The sequence below is a fragment of the Mus pahari genome, chromosome 14 (genome assembly GCF_900095145.1).
Source record: "Mus pahari chromosome 14, PAHARI_EIJ_v1.1, whole genome shotgun sequence".
Lineage (NCBI taxonomy): Eukaryota > Metazoa > Chordata > Mammalia > Rodentia > Muridae > Mus > Mus pahari.
In genome coordinates this window covers 38,432,738-38,452,565 of record NC_034603.1, presented here as the reverse complement: position 1 = coordinate 38,452,565, position 19,828 = coordinate 38,432,738, and the positions used below count along the sequence as shown (strand labels likewise).

The 19,828-nt window shown below is 53.6% G+C and overlaps 1 protein-coding gene across 11 annotated transcripts in view; it reads right to left on the bottom strand.

The window, feature by feature from the left end:
• Nucleotides 1–423: 423 nt before the first annotated feature.
• Nucleotides 424–19,828, bottom strand: part of Mink1 (misshapen like kinase 1) — a 52,940-nt gene continuing 33,535 nt past the window's right edge. The window contains exons 2-34 of one of the 11 annotated variants that reach the window (XM_029545640.1): nt 19,494–19,559; nt 17,750–17,806; nt 17,541–17,666; nt 15,112–15,222; nt 14,778–14,868; nt 13,493–13,623; nt 12,717–12,771; nt 12,486–12,564; nt 12,060–12,235; nt 11,748–11,817; nt 10,882–11,092; nt 8,393–8,509; nt 7,850–7,936; nt 7,413–7,646; nt 7,042–7,215; nt 6,539–6,802; nt 6,137–6,222; nt 5,865–5,975; nt 5,611–5,729; nt 5,340–5,428; nt 5,176–5,199; nt 4,890–5,053; nt 4,333–4,438; nt 4,112–4,249; nt 3,815–3,923; nt 3,086–3,253; nt 2,834–2,977; nt 2,542–2,676; nt 2,329–2,429; nt 2,099–2,248; nt 1,849–2,008; nt 1,621–1,760; nt 424–1,277 (exon numbers count right to left, since the gene is read on the bottom strand). In XM_029545640.1, coding sequence (XP_029401500.1) covers nt 1,194–1,277; nt 1,621–1,760; nt 1,849–2,008; nt 2,099–2,248; nt 2,329–2,429; nt 2,542–2,676; nt 2,834–2,977; nt 3,086–3,253; nt 3,815–3,923; nt 4,112–4,249; nt 4,333–4,438; nt 4,890–5,053; nt 5,176–5,199; nt 5,340–5,428; nt 5,611–5,729; nt 5,865–5,975; nt 6,137–6,222; nt 6,539–6,802; nt 7,042–7,215; nt 7,413–7,646; nt 7,850–7,936; nt 8,393–8,509; nt 10,882–11,092; nt 11,748–11,817; nt 12,060–12,235; nt 12,486–12,564; nt 12,717–12,771; nt 13,493–13,623; nt 14,778–14,868; nt 15,112–15,222; nt 17,541–17,666; nt 17,750–17,806; nt 19,494–19,559 — 4,077 coding nt within the window. In that variant the 3' untranslated portion in view covers nt 424–1,193. The remainder of the gene's footprint in view (nt 1,278–1,620; nt 1,761–1,848; nt 2,009–2,098; nt 2,249–2,328; nt 2,430–2,541; nt 2,677–2,833; nt 2,978–3,085; nt 3,254–3,814; nt 3,924–4,111; nt 4,250–4,332; nt 4,439–4,889; nt 5,054–5,175; nt 5,200–5,339; nt 5,429–5,610; nt 5,730–5,864; nt 5,976–6,136; nt 6,223–6,538; nt 6,803–7,041; nt 7,216–7,412; nt 7,647–7,849; nt 7,937–8,392; nt 8,510–10,881; nt 11,093–11,747; nt 11,818–12,059; nt 12,236–12,485; nt 12,565–12,716; nt 12,772–13,492; nt 13,624–14,777; nt 14,869–15,111; nt 15,223–17,540; nt 17,667–17,749; nt 17,807–19,493; nt 19,560–19,828) is intronic. The other 10 variants (XM_029545641.1, XM_029545642.1, XM_029545643.1 and 7 more) reach the window with 10 other exon arrangements.

The window sequence follows — 19,828 nt, the reverse complement described above, 5'->3', positions numbered from 1 at the left end:
GGGTCTGACTCCTCAGGGAAGTAGAAGATGGGTGGGTGGTTTGGCCAGGCACTTGGGAGGCAATTGGTTCAATTTTGCTCTTGGCTCCTTCTAACCTAAAGACTATTTTTCTAGTTGATAGCCAATGAGGTTTTTACAAGACCCAGATAAAGAAACACTGAAGTCTAGCCTGGCCCTGCTGGGGCTGGTAACAACGAACTATTCTCAAAGGGTTCTACAGGGTCAGGACTGAGAATACCTGGGCCGCTCCAGCATGTCTTCCAGGATCCCTGGCCTATCCATCCACCTCACTTCATCTCTTTTATCACATGTAACTTCACAGACCCCAATGCTTTTCCTTTACCCTCTGCATTCCCAACTCTCAAATCTCTCCCTAGAAAGCACCCAGGATTGAGAGAGAACAATGGCAGGATCTCAAAATGGTGGCAGCTGGTTCAATTGTCTTTATTAACAAAGGGAATGTATCCAAGGCCACTACATTGAGAAAGGATACAGGAGGGAGAAGGGCTACTTGCTGCTCACACTATATACAGATGCAAGCAAGGAAGGATGAAGGGTGGGAGCTCTGAGCTCTCTCCCTCTAGGGAAGGGAAGAGGCTAGAAGGGGTGGGAGTGGGGAGGAAAGGGGGGAATGTTTTGGCTATGGGGTCCCTCCTCCATTCCCTGGGGGTTGGGGGGGAATCATTAAAGTGCTTTCAGAAAATGAGGAATGGTCCCTGCCCCTGGAGTGGCTGGTGACCGCCCCCCCCTCCAGAACCCAGGGCCCAGTGAACACCCCCCCCCCAGAGTCTGGTACATTCAAGGGGGGAGCCGGCTCCCCTGTCGTGCAAATAAAGGGGTCAGGGCCCTGCTCATTCAGCAGCAATGGGGTAAGGGGTCCAAGCCCCAAGCACTCCTCTTCTGTGGAGAAAAGGGGAGGAGCAAGTCCCACTCAATTCCTGGGAAGGGGAAGGAAGCTGTGTCATTCCCCAGAAGCTGGGGAAAGGCACAGTTTTAAGAATGTTGGGAAAAAGGATGGTCACGTGATCACGAAAGCTTCAGGGATATGAGGTCACGTTCCCAGCAGGCTCCAGTGAATCAAACCAGTAAAAGCAAAAGCCCAAAGTGGGGTGGGGAGGGCAGGGGCGGCCTGGGTAGTCTGGCTGTGGGAAGAGAGCTGGGTCCATGTGCGGAGCCCCAGTCCAGGGGCCTCGTCACCAGTTCATGATGCAGTTACGGTTCAGAGTCATAAAGTAAACTTGGCTGCTTCCTCCAGAGCGGACAGAGGCAAAAAACACCTGGATAAAGTAGAAAAGACATGACCAAGGGCTAAGTGTGTGTGTGTGTGTGTGTGTGTGTGTGTGGTGGGGGAGGAGTATGCCGGGAAAAGAGAAAGAGGTTGACACTGGGAGAGAGAAAGAGGATGTAAATGACACCTGTTTCTCTCCGTCCCCAAGGAAAGGCAAAAAAAATGTTACCAGGTCCATGGGGTAAAGGCAACAGAGCCCACGGGGAAGGAGGGTGTGGCTCTGACAGCTCAGAACAGAACCATTCCACACCCCCAGATCCCTGCCCAGAGCAAGGTCTGGAGAGGCAGCCCATCACCCGGGCTAGGCTCCTTTCAGAGATACATTGCCTCACCTTGTCATTCCGCTCACACAGGAACTTGAGCCTCTGGGCTCGTTTGTGCATGAAGACCCCATCTAGGTGGCCTGTCTCCACAGAGCGGATCTCTATAGCCTTCTCGCCCCAGCCCATTATCTGGTTGGAACAGATGTAGGCTGAAAAGAGAAGATGGTGGAAGGGTTGTAAGGAGGGTTCAGTCCTAGTCACCCCGGAACAAGCAGCTTGGGGTGGTTCTTCACTTACCCACAGAGGTGGGCATCTCTCCCCACTGCAGCACCACATCCTTGATGATCCGCCCGTAAGTGTTGACGTAGACACCCTCGTCTTCATAGCACAGCAGCATCTCCATGCCATCAGTATTGGGGAGGAAGATGATGGCGTGGGGTGTGATCTGGCTCTGGATCTAGGGAGAAGAAGGTGGGCTGGGTGGAGTCCTCATGTCTGATGTCCAGAATGGGTTGGTCTCCCTCGCCCCCAGCCCTGCTAAGCTCACATGTACAGGGATGTAGATGTCGTAGCTGTTCCCAGAATCAACATCCACAGCATGGAAGCCAGCACTGGAACCATAGATGACCTTGAGCCGCTGTCCCTCCTCTACTGTCAGGTCCACCAGTAGAGGGCGGTGAGGGAGATCAGCAAAGGACTGTGGAGGAGAGAAGGCTCAGGGAAGACAGGGGTGGGAGCGGAGCCTTGGAACATACTGGTCGCTGAGGCTGGGATTACCTTGAAGGCCATGAATTTGTGGTAGGGTTTGGGGGCCCAGGCATACACCTCCACGGAGTTCTTCAGGGCAATGACCAGGAACTTAATCCGTTCATATTTCACTGGAGGGCAGGAAAGGGGAGACGTAGTGACTTCCACTGTCAGCCTTGAGGGTCTCTTAGTAGTTAGCCCAGACCTTGTTGCTCCCTGGTTACTGCGCCGTGGCATCCTCACCAACACGATAATGGCCACAGCCCTCCATGTCCCCCACGGTGGTCCACCCCTGCTTCTTTTCCACCTCTGGGTCATTGTGTAGAATCTTGTTCCGAAGCCAGGACAGGTAATACACCCGCAGTTTGTTCCTTTTCCCTGTGAGATGGACAGACATACGTGGACACAAACACTCATTCTTATCAAAGGCCGGGTTCCTGCTTCCCACAATACTGTCTGTCTGACCACAGTTGTTCTTCCAGGATGAAGATTCGCAAGCAATTAAGCCCCTTGTCCCCAAACTCCATACACACACCTGAGATGGTGATGAGCAAGTTGAGCCCTTCCAGGACATCCATTTGCTGGAAGCGTCGTCGCCCAATAAGTCCATATACCTTGCCCTGCCCACTTCGGTCCAGCAACATCAGCCCATTCTCTGTGCCCACTAGGAGGTTGACCCCTGCAATGGGAATCCTTGGCTAGGTCAGAGGCAGATCCAAGCTCTCCCCTGACCAGAAGCATGGAGGCTGTGCTCAGACCACTTCCACCTTTTTCAGCTCTGACTTACCCCAGAGAGCTGCACAGAGGATCTCTGAATTGAATCGCTTCTTGTACTTGCGAATTTCAGGAGTTTCACTATGAGCTCGGGTGTTGGTGGGATTGACGTTGACCACAGAGCCCTTCCTCACATCGAACTGCAGTTGATCAAGGCGACCACCTTCTCCACCCACTAGGGCTGCCAAAGAGGAGGAGGGAGGGTGGGCTGCAGCCCTCAGTGATAACTTCTATTCCTATGCCCCTCCATCTGATCTTGACACGTCAGAATCCTCTGAAGGGGAGACTCGAGAACAGAGGTGCACTGAGGCAAGAGTGCCTGAGCCAGAGGCCAAGGCCTGTCTCCACCACTCAGCAGCTCCCCCTCTGCCTCCATCTCTCAGCCGCTCTGAGCACCTCCCCCAGTAGCCCTGTGCCAGGGCAGGGGCTAAGCCTCAAATAAGGGCCCATGCTTGGACTTTTTAAAAGGTTTTTTGAATTTTATTTTTGCTTTCTTGTCTCTGTGTGCTGGTACCCACGGAGGCCAGAAGAGGGCATCGGGTCCCCTGGACCTGGAGTTAGAGGAGGTTGGGAGCTGTCTTAGTGTATGTTGGGAATCAAACTTGGGCTCTAGAAGAGCAAGGCTTTTATCCACCGATCCATCTCTCCACTGCATGCCTACAGTTTGTGAAGCCCCATTCTCAAAGAGCCCCTCTCCAGGCTCTGCTCTCCAGCCTCAAGGCAGATAGCTCCCCGTCCTCACCTGTGATAGGGATGGTATCCCCACTGCCTCCAGGCTGGTAGATGCCTAGATCCACAAACATGGTGAATGAGCTCTTTCCTGGGGCCTTTACCAGCCCACGAGACTGGTACTGTGTGGGGAGAGGGAACAGTCAAGATACATGTGTGGCTCTGGCTTGTGGCCCTTGTTCTATGGGACAGATCTCAGGTTCCTGTTAAGGTCCTTGCACCACCTATCACAGTGCTCCTAGCACCCCACTCTCGTGTGAACCCCAGGGCTCTTCCTTTCGTCACTGACCCACCACTCCTGCACACTTACATCACTGCCTCCATCCTTTGTTGGAGGGCTTTGACCTTTGCTGTTCTCAGTAGGTGAGTGGCTGGGCTGGACCACATCCGGCAGGTTTGTGTAGCCATTGCTATCAGCAAGCAGCAGGCTTCGTTCCTCTTCAGGAGTCTAAAGAATAGAGAAAAGGTCAGGGCAGGGCTACAGAGGGCATGTGGTAGGAAAATGCAAGAAGGGGAAGGAGACCCACTCACACGCTGGACCACCATGGTGCCGCCGCCGTATGAGGGCTGGGTCCCGGATATCTCCTCAACATCATGAACCACCATGGTGCTGACGCTGTCTGTGTCACCATCACTGCTGTGGGAAAGATGAAGGTGGGGCCTTCCAGGTCCTGCCTGCCATACAATGCCACAGGAAGCAGGTGACAGCCAGGGACTTGGCTTTCAGCCTCCTCCAAAGCCCTCACTGACTCAGGTCCTTTCTGGGTGGCCCTCAGTCAGGCTGACAGAGACAGAGGGGCGTCTGCCAGGGTCCCAGGCTGACAGAGAGACAGGGGGGCGTCTGACAGGGTCCCAGGCTGACAGAGAGACAGGGGGGCGTCTGACAGGGTCCNCAGGGTCCCAGGCTGACAGAGAGACAGGGGGGCGTCTGACAGGGTCCCAGGCTGACAGAGAGACAGGGGGGCGTCTGACAGGGTCCACGGTGACAGAGCAGTGGAAGAAGCTACCAACCCTGCTCTGTTCCCTCCTTCCCTGAACTCCTCCTGTTTGTCCTGATGAGGGAGGCCCTGCCCTAGGACACCCCATACCGGCCCCCGGGAGTGTCTCTGCTCCCCTCTGACGGCTCCCCGTCGCCTTCCTCCTCCTCCTCTTCACTGCTCTCCACCTCCTCACTGGATGAGGAGTAGTCCATGGCCTTCTTTGGAGGCTTAGGGGCCTCATCCAGAGTCCGCTCTTTGAGCAACACAAAGTCCTGCAGGAAAGAGGAGATGAGGGGAGGCAGTCGGGCCTGGGCAGAAGCAACCCTGAGGAAGGGTGCCTGCCAGCAGAGGTGCAGGCAGAGAACAGAGGGCTTCCCAGCAGCCCCTCACTAACCTCACCAATCGCTCGCTTATAGCTCTGGGAGGGGTCACAGAGGAAGAAAGGCGGCCAGGAGGAAGCAGGAGAGATGGTGAGAAAGGTTAGGAACATGAGCTTTGCTATGTAAGGTAGCCCGCGCTCATTAGTGAAGGCTCCCCAGCCTGCGCCAGATCACTTACTGCGGGCCGGCCTGGCCTTGAGCGGTGGTCTTCAGGCTTGGCTTTGTTCCCGGGGGAGAGCACTGGAGAGCTATCCAGTTTTGTGGAAGCTGAGCAATGCAGGGTGGGAAAAACAAAGTCATAGATATTATCTACAGCATGGCCCCACGCCCAGGCCCCAAACCCATCCACATCCCTCTTGTTCCTGTGCTGCTCTGGTCCTAAGCCACCAAAGGCAATGGACTCTGCTTTTGGTGTTGGCCAGAGAAGGCTTGGGACTTGGCTGACATACCTCCCACACGGTTTCGGTTCCGCTCCAAGGAGCCAGCCTGAGGAAGGTGGCCGTGGGAGGCCGGGAGGACACTGTCTGAGCGCTCCCAGCCAGGGTCACTTCTCCTGAGGTCAGGGTTACTGTGAAGGGACAGAGTTCACATCAGAGCTGTGCTCCCATCCTGAGTGTCAAGCTGCACTGCAGGGGGAGCCATCACCAGGGAAGCAGGTGGCAGAAGTGAGAGGTGAGAGCAAGTGGGGGGGCAACTCCATTACCTAGAGGCGTTGGGCGGGCCAGGGGGCTGAGCTGGGGGCCCGGGAGGCTTGGGGGTGCCCCGCTCTGCCCGCCTCTGCAGATAGATTTGCCAGGCGGAGTTACTGCGAGGTCTGTGGAGGGAGCACAGGGTGCCGGGGCGGGTCGTGGTGGCACAGGGAAGGGATGAGGTGCCTGGTTTGGGGCGTGCCCCACCTGATGCAGATAATCTGGCAAAGTCCCTGTACCTCTTACTCCCTAGGCCCCCACATGAGCCCACCCTGGTGCTGTGTACCTGGCACGGACAGCCTGAGCTGGCCGGGACCCTCCGGCCCCACTGGTGTTAAGGGCAGTGGCGATAGAAGAGGTCCTCTGTGGAACCTGGAAAGAGTGGGTGACAAGCTCTGTCAGTCTTGTGCAGGTACAGCACACACTCCATTCCACTGTCAATCTGAGGAACGCAGTCCTTAGCACTCACAGAGAACTAACATGTTCAGACAAATTACTCAATCTGTCTAGGCTGTAAAGTTGAAAAATGGCCATGCTGGGGTAAGGGTGGCCCTTAGATGCTTGGCCATTTCCCATTCCCGCAGTCACTTCTGTCTTTCTACCCTTACAGGCAGTGTCTCCGTGGCTGCCTTGTGTTCTTCCTCCTACTCTGAACTCTTCTATTCTTGGTTTTTAGGGTTATACTTACCTTGGGTGGAGCCTCATTATCAGGCCGGACCCAGGATGGAGGGTTTGGGCTAGGCCCTGGCCCTTCAGAGGTGGGGTCTGAATTCTGGCGGATGACAGCTCCTCGGGCACTGGGTGTGGCAGTGGGTGTAGGGACAGCAGCAGGGTCAGGGTCGTGGGAGGCTGGGAAGGCAGCCAGGTTTCGAGTGGGCTGGTCCTGCAGGGACTGGGATCGGGGTACAGGTGCTGCATATGGCTTCAGTGGGACCCGGTGTGCCACCAGGCTCTGCAGGAGAAGACCAGAAATGGTGGAATGCCTGCTTTGTGGCACATCCTGAAAACTGGGCTCTGGGTTGAGAAAAGTCCCCTCTCCCATCAAAGAAGGGGATTCTAAGGCTGGAGACATAAACAGTGCAGGGGATGTGCCCTGCAGTGCGCAGAAGACATCAGTGGACGCGAGCATGTACTCATGGCTGTGAGCAAAGCCATCCATGTCTGTTAGGACAGGAGTGGGGACAGACTCACCTTGTGCGGTCCTTCCTGGGGCTCCACAGGCCTCTGCATAGGAGGAGTCTGGGAAAGAGGTCCTGGGGGGCTAGGAGAGGCCTGGGAGATGGGGGGCTCTGGCCCCACACTGCTTGGCTTCGCCTTGGCCAAGGGAGAGTTCTGCTGCTTGTTCATCCGTGCTCTCTCTTCCACCTGCCATTCGAGCGGGACATCAGGAGTCAGGCCACTGAACAGGGCGTCAGCAGGCCAGTTAGCTCCTCACTTCCTTCACACACTCCAGCCCCACAACCTCTGCTCCTTCCCCTCCTCAGAGCTCCTTACAACTTCCCAGCCCTCTGGCAGCGAGACTGGTAGAATGGGGGTCTTAGGGGACAAAGGAGACAGCATACCTCGCGGGCCCATGCTGGCTTGTCAGCAGGATTAATGCCCCGACCGTAATGATACAGGGGCTTCCTGTCTCCAGGCAGGATCTGCTGCTGCTGCTGCTGCTGCTGCTGCTTCTGGAGCTGCTGTTGCTGCTGCTGCTGCTGCTGCAGGGACTTGAGGTAGGCGTGCTCCTGCTGCAGCTGTCTCTGCAGCCGCTCCGATTGCCGCTGCTCCTCCAGCTGCTTCCGCTTGTATTCCTGGGCCCAACGGTAGGGAGAGAGGGGGCTCAGCAGAGAGTGGCCGTGTAAGTTAGAGCAGGCATGCCTTGCCTTTCCTCTACTGCCTAGACAGGAGCCACTTCCCTGTCTTGGGAAGTCCCCTTCCCTGACGTGTTCCCATCCCAGTGTAGGAAAGCAGCTCAGGACGGCATTTTCCCAAGGACACTGAGGGACCCCGTTACCAGCAGCAAGGCCTGTTCCTGGAGCAGCTGTTGCTGAAGGATCTCGAGCTGTCGCTGCTCCTCCTCTAGCCTGTGACGGATATATTCCTGGGGGGGTGGGGGTGGGCAGGGCAGGGAGAGAGGGAGGGAGGCGGCAGGAGGGTGGCAGCAGCGGCGAAGGAAGGGATCAGCAGGGTGAGGATGAAGGGGGACGGGGTAGATGAGCCCCAGGGGGCAATGTGGCACAGATGGGAGTAAGAGGACACAGGGGATGAGGAGGAATCAGGTGGGAACATGAAGGATAGTGCCCCAGGGCAGAGACAAGGATGGGCAGAGATGGGGAATGAAGGCACGGAGACAGGAGGGCAGGGGGCAGGGTGGGGTTGAAGGGTAGGAGAAAACAGAGAAAGAGTGAAGCTAGAAAAGATAGGAGGAATCTAGGGACAGCAGGGGAGCGAAAGGGCCAGGGCACCGGGAGCAGGAAGGCAGGCAGCAGGAGCAGGGCAGGGCAGGGCAGGGCAGGTGTGAAGGCGGGTGTGTGTGCGTGCACACTGGCACCAATACCTGTTCCCGCTCTGCCTGCCGCCTCTCTTCCTCTCGCCGCAGGGCTTGCATGTCTTCCAACCGCCGCTGCTGCTCCTTCTCCTGCAGCTTGCGTTGTTCTCGCTCTCGCCGCTGTTGCTGTAGACCAAGGGGTAGTATGTCTTACGGATCGGATCGGATCAGATCGGAACAGATGCTAGTACAGCACAGCCTTGGAAGGACTGCCCTCCGCGGAGAGCAGAGCAGGCGTGTTAGAGACAATCGAGAGAAAGGCATCTATCCCTAGCCCTGAACCAGAGCTGAGCCCCTGGGCCCCAAGAGCTCAGTTTGAGAAGTTTGAGGTAGCTATGCACATTGGGCTAGATAGAATCCGCTGCCCTCAGAGTGGGTGAGCGATATGCCATTTTCCTCTTCCCACCGCACTCGCTAGTTCCATGTCAACTTGACACAAGCCAGAATGATTGTAGAAGAGGGAACCTTAACTGAGAAAATGTCTCCATGAGATTAGTGGCACATTTTCTTGACTGATGACTGACATGGGAGTGGCCAGCCCACTGTAGGCTGTCCCACGTGTGGACTGGTGGTCCTGGGTGCTAGAAGGAAAACAGGCCAAACAAGCCATGAGGAGCAAGCCATGAGGAGCCATGTTCCTCCAAGTTGTGCTTGGTCATGGTACATTATCGTAGCAGTTGAAAGCCTAAGACTGCTACCAAACAAACATGCTAACACGCGTACCAAGCCTTTGTGCCTTGAACACTAAGAGATGGACGTTAGTGTCAACCTTTGGCCAACAGGGGGCACCAAGTGCCCGTGCACAGAAAAGCAACCTTCGGCTTTGGTAGCCAAGGATGTACAGGACATGCTTTCCGGACAGTGTCTGCTCCGAATTCCAAACCACAGCAACAAAAAAAAAAAAAAAAAAAAAAACAAAAAAAACCAAAACACCAGGATGTGGTGGTGCACACCTTTAATCCCAGCACTTGGGAGGCAGGATAAAATTGGGATTAAATAAAAAAAAGTTTAACAGCAAAAAAAAAAAAAAAAAAAAAAAAAAAACGGCCAAGGCCAAGCCGCTGGACCCTCAGGCACAGAAGAACTCTCCTCATGCTGAGGCCGCTGGTCAGGCCTGTCAAACCCTGCCCACTTCTATTAGAACAGCAGAAAGCTTTCAGAAGCCGAGCTTTCTTACAAATTGCTGCTGCTGCTTCTTCTTCTTCAGTAAGAACAGAACTTACTCTGAGAAGCAGAAGACAGTGTAGATGCTGGAGCTACTGCCTCCTAGACAATGGTTTTATCATTTAATTATAAATTAAAAAAAATAAAACCCAAAGTCCAGATTTCCCATTCTCCATCATGCACCACCAACGGTAAGTACATTCAAACACACACACAAAAATAATTTTTTTTTTGCATGTGTTACCAGAGACCAAACCCAAGATCCTCATGTGGGACAGGTTCTACCACTGGGCTGTATGTATCCCTCAACCCCAACCTTTTATTTTATTTTTTATTTCTTTAGAAACAAGGCTTAAACTTATGAGACTGGGCACAAATGTGCCATGTAGCTGAGGCTGATCTACAACTTCTCACCTTCTTTTTTTTTTTTTTTTTTGGTTTTCCGAGACAGGGTTTCTCTGTGTAGCCCTGGCTGTCCTGGAACTCACTCTGTAGACCAGGCTGGCCTTGAACTCAGAAATCCACCTACCTTTGCCTCCCAAGTACTAGGATTAAAGGCCTGCGCCACCACGCCCGGCAACTTCTCACCTTCTTGTCTCCTCTTTCAGGTGCCGGGATTACAAGTTCGTACTATTGGAACCAGTTTTATATGGTGCACTGAATTCAGGGGTTTAGGCATGTTAGCAAGCCCCTCAATTAACTAAACTACACTCCCAGCTTTTTGGTTGTCTTGTGGTTTTATTTTTGGTCTTGAGACTAGTCTGAAATTTTTCATCTCCCTGCCTCTGCCTCCCAAATGCTAAGAGTGCAGGAGAAAGCTGCCACACCTAGCTGTGTTATTTTAATGAGTGATATGACAAACGGAAAACTGTGCTTAAACACAAGATTCTCCTCAACTAAAACGAATTCCCTCTACCAACCTTTAATTAGTCCAAAATAGGAAAGCTATACTTTATAAGAAAATAAACCAAAATCAAAAGAATCAGGAGCACAGCAGGGTCTTTCCAGCCTTTCTGTTTGGAGCAGATTGGCTGCACCAACATACATGGACACAGACCTGCAGCCAGGCAAGATGGATGGCCTCTAGAGCTGGAGAAGCCCAGAGCAGAAGCAGAAGCAGAAAAAGATTTATCGAAGACAATTGTTGCTTTTCAGAATGGCTCTGATCTGACAGGATACTGATGGCACATCCATCCACACTGGGCGGGCAGTGAGCCAGGGTGTGGAGACTGAGTCTCTAAGAGCAGTGGGGTCTGATAACAGCTAGGCGAGGTCTGTCTCACTCTGCCCTGGCCAACAGCCAGTGTCTTGTAAGCACACAGGATGGGACCCACCTCCTCCACACGTCGCCGCTCCTCCTTCTGCTCCTCTATGCGCCGTTGCCGCTGGTGCAGCAGGTGTTTGATGTGTGCCTCTGGGTCCCGCTGCTGCTGCTGCTGCAGCTGCTGCTGTTGCTTTATAGCCTCAGAGTTGCTCTTATTCTCCTGCTGGAGTCTGAGGAATTCTCGGCGCAGTGTGGATTCACCAGGCACATTCATGATGGAGCTGGGTGAGCGGAACAAACACACACTGAGGTCAGAGCACACTAGTGGTCTTCACCTCTGGGCAGCCTGCCGAGCAGAGGCCTCCAACCCTACCAGCCATCCTGCCGATGGCCAGGAAACCTGTCTTCTGTTTTGTCCCTCTTCCCTGTTTTGAGACAGGGCCTGAATTATGTAGCCCAGACTGGTCTGGAACTTGCTTGCCTGCTTCAGGTGCCCAAGTGCAAGGATTGGGTAAGCATCTCCCCCTTGGTGCCTGCTGGTCTGGGGCTGTTTTAACGATTCTAGACCTGTGTCAGCCCTGTCAGCCCTCAGACCCCCTCCTCGTCCCGGTTCATCTGCTTCACTCTCTGTGTATGTGCATGCATGCTTGTAAGTGGTGCATGTGTGCATGTCTGAGTGCACCACAGCAAGCCAGTGGAGGTCAGAGGACAACTTGGAAGAATTCTCTCCTTTCAACATGTGGGTCCTGGGAACAAAACTCGGGCCACCAAGCTTGGGCAGGTGCCTTTGCCAGCTCACCAGCCTGGAGACTCGGTTTATACAAGTTTCTATCACTAGGTGCCATTACCTGAGAGTCCCCAAAGCCAAGCAAGGATCACTGCTGTTCCTCCAGACAACAGAGACCCCAGCCTCTCAGCTCTACTTGCCAAACCCACCTTGGCTCGCCTTCCTCTCCATGGCTGTCATCTTCCTCCTCACTGCCGCTGTACTCATACTCTGTCTCCTCTGCAAAGGAGACCACGGATACTTTTCCACTCAGAGCCTCAGCCTCCAGCCTGGGTAGGGAGACCTCAGCTGGGACTGTCTATGTGCACAGCCCGATCCTGGAGCTGCAGTCTGAGGAAAGGGTTCCTTGGGCAGGGAGACTGGGGTACGAGAGGGCAAAGGCAAGTCCAAAGACCTCATGGCTAGAGAGGGGACAGGGCAGAGGCAGCACCCACCCCCTCTGCCCCCCACCCCTCACTGACCTTTCTCACCCCGCTTCTTCCGGGAGCGGTCAATGTGGTCCTTGAGCTGGACGCGGACCTGCCGCTCCGTGGGCTGGTCGCGGATGAAGGGGAATTTGAGTAACTGTTCAGTTGGTGGGCGGCTCAGGTAAGTCTTGATGAGACACGTGTCAATGAAGTCAGTGAACTTCTTAGACCTAGAAACAGTAGTGGCTCACACTGGGAGGGCCCCTTTGGAAGGGGAAGTCACAGGAAGAAGATCCTGAGCCACTCATCTCTAAACTGTCTTTCTTCTTCCGGCTTCTCCAATCCCCAATCCCAGTTGCTACCTGCAGTTCCCACACCTCTTCCATGGCATACACCGAAGCCTGGACACGGGAAGTTTTAAGGTGAGGGCAGCCCTGCCCAGAAGCCTCCCTTGCCGGACTGGGAACATCCCCGACCTACCATTTCTTTGACTTGAGCCTGGGCGGCGGGTTCCGGGGGATGAGGAAGAGGGCTCGCATCGGGTGCATGTCACACAGAGCTGGGGCACAGGAGGCACCGTCAGTCCTCTTGGCCATATTTAGGCCAAGGAATCCCTTCCTTACCGTGACCTCTGAAGCCCACCCCCTCCCACATCCACTCCCTTGCCCTCCCTTCTATCCTATCCTACCCCAAGGCAGAATCAGCACTTACGGGGGGCTCCCTCTGCCATTTCAATGGCTGTGATTCCTAGAGACCAAATGTCACTCTAAAAGAAGGGAAAGAAGGGACAGGTATGAATGCTCCTGACAATACTGCACAGTATTCCTTCACCTAGAACCCTACACACCTTCCTGTCAGTGTTGCACTGTAACTCCCTTCACCTAGCATTCCACACAAACCTAGCACATCCTTACCCCTCCCCAAATTCCACTCCTAGAAATCATTCCACTTTTCTTTTGGGGACAGGCTGCTTCCTATTTCTTTTAGAGATTCTTGTGTGTCATTCTAAGATTACATGCAACACTCTTTTTTTTTTTTTTTTTTTAAAGATTTATTTATTTATTATCTGTAAGTACACTGTAGCTGTCTTCAGACACTCCAGAAGAGGGCGTCAGATCTTGTTACGGATGGTTATGAGCCACCATGTGGTTGCTGGGATTTGAACTCCTGATCTTCGGAAGAGCAGTCGGGTGCTCTTACCCACTGAGCCATCTCACCAGCCCCACTCCACTTTTCAATATAAATATTTCCCCTGTAAAGTGTTAGGTCTTAGTTTAGTGTGTTTGTAACAGGTACTGGAGGGCTTCAAGCTATGGTCCTCCAGTTTTTAGCTACCCAGGCCTAGATATATCCGTGAAGTTTCTCTCTTCACTCCTCACACATCACTTCCCTCACCTGGTTCATGTCCCCAAACTTTTAATCTATGTGCCCCCCCTACCTCCTTCCTAACCCCAGGAGCCCCAGTGTTCCTGCTGTCCACATCATACCCTGTAGTCATAGGTGGCGTCGGGGTTCTCATCACAGGCAATGACTTCTGGAGCCATCCAGTATGGGGTCCCAATGAAGGTGTTCCGCCTGCCCACAGTGCGGTCCAGCTGAGCACTCACCCCAAAATCCACTGTAAGCATGAAAAGGGTGGAGTATGGGAAGGGGTGAGGAAGGGTGAGCATGGGGAGGAGTGAGAAGGGGTGAGCATGGGGAGGGGTGAGAAGGGGTGAGCATGGGGAGGGGTGAGGAAGGGTGAGCATGGGGAGGGGTGAGGAAGGGTGAGCATGGGAAGGGTTGAGGAGGGGTGAGCATGGGGAGGTGTGAGGAAGGGTGAGCATGGGAAAGGTTGAGGAGGGGTGAGCGTGGGGAGGGGTGAGAAGGGGTGAGCATGGGGAGGGGTGAGGAAGGGTGAGCACGGGAAGGGGTGAGGAAGGGTGAGCATGGGAAGGGGTGAGGAAGGGTGAACATGGGAAGGGTTGAGGAGTGGTGAGCGTGGGAAGGGGTGAGAAGGGGTGAGCGTGGGAAGGGTTGAGGAAGGGTGAGCATGGGAAGGGTTGAGGAGGGGTGAGCGTGGGGAGGGGTGAGGAAGGGTGAGCATGGGGAGGGGTGAGGAGGGGTGAGCATGGGAAGGGGTGAGGAGGGGTGAGCGTGGGGAGGGGTGAGGAGGGGTGAGCGTGGGAAGGGGTGAGGAAGGGTGAGCATGGGAAGGGGTGAGGAAGGGTGAGCATGGGAAGGTTGAGGACGGGTGAGCGTGGGGGAGGTGAGGAAGGGTGAGCATGGGGAGGGGTGAGGAGGGGTGAGCATGAGGAGGGGTGAGAAGGGGTGAGCATGGGGAGGGGTGAGGAGGGGTGAGCGTGGGGAGGGATGAGCAGGAAAAGTCCCCTTATTCTGCTTCACCCACTATGTGCACTCATGCCCCCGGCCTGAAACCTGAGGCCCAGACCTCACACCACTAAGAAACTGCACGGCCTCTTCAGCCCCTCAAGGTCTTGAGGAACCTGACCCAATCTTCCTGGATCTTGGGGCTCAAAGCATAGCACCCCAGGGAGGAGAGAGCTCAGCCCTCACCTCCCACCGAAGCATGCTGGGCAGCTGCCCTCCGCGAGACAGCAGGCAAAAAAGCTCTCAGGATTTTCAGCAGGAGGCAAGACTCTCAGGGTGGGTGACAGGGACAGGGAATAGGCCTCCTCACACGCATGCAGTTGGACCTAAGCCAGATAGCTGAGGAAAGGGACCTTGTCCTCTGTCCTGACAGTGACAGGGCCTCAGAGGGATCCGTAGTACCTAGCTTGACTTCAGCATTCTCTGTCAGCAGCACATTTTGTCCCTTGATATCTCGGTGGATCACCTTGTGGGCATGGAGATGGGCCAGACCCTGGGACAAAAAGTGGGACAAATCAGCTGTAGTGAAGTGGGTGGGAGAGAGCAGGAAGGTGGAAGGAGACTGAAGGGAAGTTAGCTCTTAGTCCAGTCAGAGTGAGGCCGAGGGACAGACCTCACCCACCCACAGCCCGAGTACAGGCAGAGCTGTCTTGGGTGTGTGTGTGTGTGTGTGTGTGTGGAGAATGCATCGGCGTAGTGGCATGCAGGAAGGGATGGGAAGGGGTGCCAAGCTCACCCTGAGAATCTCCCTGCAGATGTACGCAATGCAATCTTCCTTCAGTGCGTTCCCTTTTGTGTTCTTTACCAGGTCGGTCACTGAACCAGCACCGCAGAACTCCATCACCAGCTATGGTCCCAGGTCCAAGGAAACAATCAGGAAGAAAAACACCAGTCAGGAAAGGCCTCTGCCCCCACCCAGACTCCTGGAGGAAGACCAGAGGTTAGGGGACCAGACTGGTGTGAGTCAGACAGCAGGGGTTAGATGGTTCCTCAGAAGCCACAGGACTCCTCTGAGGTCGCAGAGAAGGCACACACTTGAAGAGGAACTGGTAGTATAAAGAATGAGAAAATCCCCAACTGTCAGCACAGTGACAGGCTATCTAGTTTCCCTTGAAGTGTCCAGGGCTTTAAACATATTTTCCCTAGAATTCCAAACCGGCTTACAACTACTGCTCTACAGCAGGGGCTGGCAAGTACAGGTGACAAAGAATCTTGTTTTGTTTGTGGGTTTTTGCTTTTTAAGTTTTTTGGTTTTGTTTTGAGACTGGGTCTCACCATATAGCTCTAACTGGAACTCATTATATAGACAAGGCTGGCCCTGAATTCAAAAGATACATCCGTTCACTTTTGCCTCCTGAGCGCTGGGATTAAAGGTGCGCACCAGCACCAACTAGCTCCTGTAAGTTACTTTTGTGTATACACGGGGTGTTAGGGATTGCATTCAAGGAACTAGGTGAGCTACACTCAGCCTGAATCAATGGATAATGGTATTCCATTCCCCCACTTGTGTGTGTGCGTGCGTGCGTGTGTATGTGGAGAGAGAGAGAGGGAGAGAGAGAAGAGAGAGAGAAGAGAGAGAGGAGAGAGAAGAGAGAGAGAGAGAGAGAGAGAGAGAGAGAGAGAGAGAGAGAGAGAGAGAGAGTTAGTTTTCAAGGGGCGAGATACCAACAAGCAGGCTAGACTAGCTGGTCCCAGTCTGTGTCCTATCACCATCAATTGGGTACAAACAGCTACTGCCAAGATCTGCTCTGCATGTGTTCTTAGGATCCAAGTTCATGTCCCCACACTTGAAAGGCAGCTGAGCTACCTCCTCAGCCTGTGTTCACTATGTTTAATGATTAGGGGGGAAAAAATCCCAAAGAATACAATTTCATGACAAATGAGAATAATAGGAAATTTTAATAACCTAAACACAAATTTGAGATTCAGGCACACTCAATTCAGGTCTGTTTGAATGAGGGTCTTTCCACAGAGTAGCCTTATACACACACTCCTTCTGCCCTCAGCGTCCTGAGTGCTGGGGCTAGGTGTGAGCCGCTCTGCTTGGCTAGCCATGGTTGGCTGTTCATGTGTTCTCATTGCTTTCAGGGTATGAGCACAAGTGAGTAGTGGTAACAGCGAATGTGATGATGTGACTGAAGCGCTTACTATTGGACCTTCCCAGTAAAAGCCCAACCTCTTTGACTCAGGTAAGGGGGCTGAGATTGCCAGGGAAGGCCACGGGTCCCGCTCAGTGTGCTGCTGGAGGGAGCTCAGGAGCAATTCCTTCCAACTGTTTCACTAAACTTGACATCTAACTTAGGAAAAGGCTGCTTGGGACTGGTATATTTGCTATGTAATTAAAGTAACTGCCATATGTCCTACCACTGGGACAATAGAACACAGTGGGTGGAGTAGAGGCCCAGTACCCCATAGTCAACAAGAAAGCATTTGGCCACTATTGCCTAGCTCCCAGTCCTTAGTGGTCTAGACACAATCTGGTGTGTGATGTGTGTTCCCCAGATCCTTGGGGCCGCTGGGGCTGCAATCATGTCTCATGCTCATCTTTGCAGGGCATTTAGAGGATGCTTACTGAGTATCTGAAGTCTAGTGTGCTTTCAGGGGGTGAGGCCTGGCATGCTGTCCCGATAGCCACAATGATGTCCCTAGTAGCTCATCCCTCAAGTATGGGCCCTGCACCACAAAGGGTGAAGCTGGAAACTCAGTGGCACTGATGTTCAAGTTAGGGAGAGAATGACTCTTAGGTTATTTTCTGGGCCAGGAGGTATCTGGGTAGGCTTTGGTTCAAACCATCGCCCAGAAGGGCTGTGCATGGCCAGGATGGGTCTGAGTACTGTTGTTTCCCACAGATACTTTGATTCTATGGCTTCCACAATATTGAAAGGCACAAGAACTTACAGACTAAGCTCCCCCCACCCTCATCCCTGTCTTCTGGCCATGACCAAGGTTCTTATTGCTTACTGATTCCGAAGTGCTTGCTTACTAGCTAGGGTAATGAAGGATGGAGTGTATCACTAGATACACCGAGGACAAGACATTGGGTATACCAGACTAAATGAAGAGTTCCGTGAGTCATGAGGTTCCTTTTGATCCGGTGAAGGCAGGGCCGTCACAACAGACACTGGCCTTGCCCCACAGGAGGAGGGCAGGAAGGGCACTTCTTACCCAGAGCTGGTCGTCGTTCCCAGGCGGGCTCTTCTTGATAAAGGCCCCGTAGTAGGTGGCGATATTGCGGTGGTGAGAGTACTTCTTTAACATGTTGATTTCCTGTTTGATCTCTTCCTCCTCATCCTAGGCAAACAGGGAGGTGAGGCCTGAGCTCCTGTAGATCCTTTTGTGAAGCCAGCCCCATCCTTCCCAGCTCCATTTCCTACCTCTGTGACATCCATGACCTTAATGGCAGCCAGCTGCCCAGTCTTGACGTGCCGCCCCTGCAAGACAGTCCAGTGTGGAGGGGTCTGGGTTTATGCTCACTTAGTAAAATAAGGAAGAGGAACTGATTCTGGAAAAAGCCGTGTCTCTCAGTGTTTTTCTATCTTAGCATGCACCCTCCATGAGGCTGGACAGAAAACGGAGGGCACAGAGGGGAGCTCCTGAGCCACCACAGTGAGGGCAAAACTGCCCAGGCGTTTCTAGGCGATACAGATAAAGTTCCACAAAGATGAAGGCCCCCCCCTCCCATACAACGCCTGAGGTGCAGAACAGATGCACTGTTCAGTCCCACCCTCCCTAGTGGGTATTTTCACGAGACTGAAAGTTAGAGTAAAGGCTAACCCTTTCCTTCATCTCTGTCAGGTAAAATGTCTGGTGCTTTCCTGGCCCAGCCATTCTAGACAGAAAGCCTTTCCCTGGATCAATCTTATGCCCATGGTGTTTTATGTTATCAGGGAAATTATAGCCACACTGCTGAGCTTAGGCAAACAAAGCGGGCAGCTGATGTGTGCCCCATCTTAGTGGTGTGTCAGCGCTGTACCACAGCTTCTCTGCCTCAATTCCTATCCCACCCACCCGCCTTCCTGAGATCCTTCTAAGAACTACCAGTGGGGGGCTGGAGAGGTGGCTCAGCAGCTAAGAGCACTGACTGCTCTTCCAGGGGTCCTGAGTTTCAATTCCCAGCACCCACATGGTGGCTCACTACCATCTATAATAAGATCTGATTCTCTCTTCTGGTGTGTGTGAAGACAGAACACACACACACACACAAATAAATAAATATTAAAAAAAAAAAGTCAATGGCTTGAACAGGAAAGTCCCAGGCTTCCAGTTCACAGGAAGGGATATGGTTATTGCTACCCCAGAGTCTTCTCCAATAGCCACCACAAGCCCAAGCCCAGAGAAGCACAGCTGTGTGGATGGACAGGACTCGGCAGGAGCTGTGTACTATTCTCCCACAGCTCATGCTTACAAAGGGAGAGGGGTAGGTGAGAGGCTAGTAGTCCCAGCGACCAGGAGACCCAGGCAGGCAGGGGCATTGGTGGACACATCAGGAGCTGTCTTGAGATGAGGAAGCAGACTAAATGTTCCTGGGGGCAGCACCCACCTAACCCACCCTCACCAATGTGGCCACTTTATGTAGGGAAGGAGGCCTGGCTACTTGAGAGGGCTGAGCTGGCCAAGCTGAAAAAGCTAATCGGGGGACAGAGGAAATGCCACGTCTGTGGGGAGGAGAAGCAGCTCAGAAGCAGGAGGCTTGGGTTCTGCTGGCTCCCTGACATAAGCAGCTGCAGGAGGCCGACAAAGCTGCTTCCTCTCTGCAGGCCATCAGTGAGGTCCCAACAACCCCAAGTCTCCTTGTGAGCTTGGGAGGTGCCAACCCACAGTTCTGGCATGATCTCTGAATTTCCAGGTGAGCCCTGAGACCCATGTCCCCACGTGCTCTTCCTGCTTCCTCTATCCACAACCACCAGCTGCAGACTGGTTCCTGCCACACCCAAAGGCACGTCTACACTCAGAGATCTCCTCCTTTCTGTTGCTGGTCTGTGCATTCCTCGTTCTGAGGGGTCCCCAGCCTCTGTCATCTCCTGAAGCGTCCCTCAGATCACCAGCCCTGGGACTCACCTTCCTCCATTCCTCTAAAGCGGCCCTCAGGTTTGAAGGTTCAATTCTGTAATGTCTCACCTTGTACACCTGTCCGTAGGTTCCATTGCCAACCACCTCCACCAGCTCAAAGATTCCTGCAGGGTCCTGGGAGGGAGAAGAAAGAATAAGACGTCATCACTTCAGCAAGGGCTGTGATGCTGGAGAGGAAGAGGGTTTTAACCAGGATAGGAGTGACAGAGAAGACAATGAGGGGACCCTAACGGTTAGATGGGTTTTCTCTGGATAGTTCAGAGTTAACTCTATTCTAGAGTCAGGAGGGAACATGGTAGTCATAGCCCAGAGGACTTTTCAAAGCCGTGCTCTTGATTCCCAACTCACCGACCTATGGCTATGTATCTGTATTCCCAGCTCAC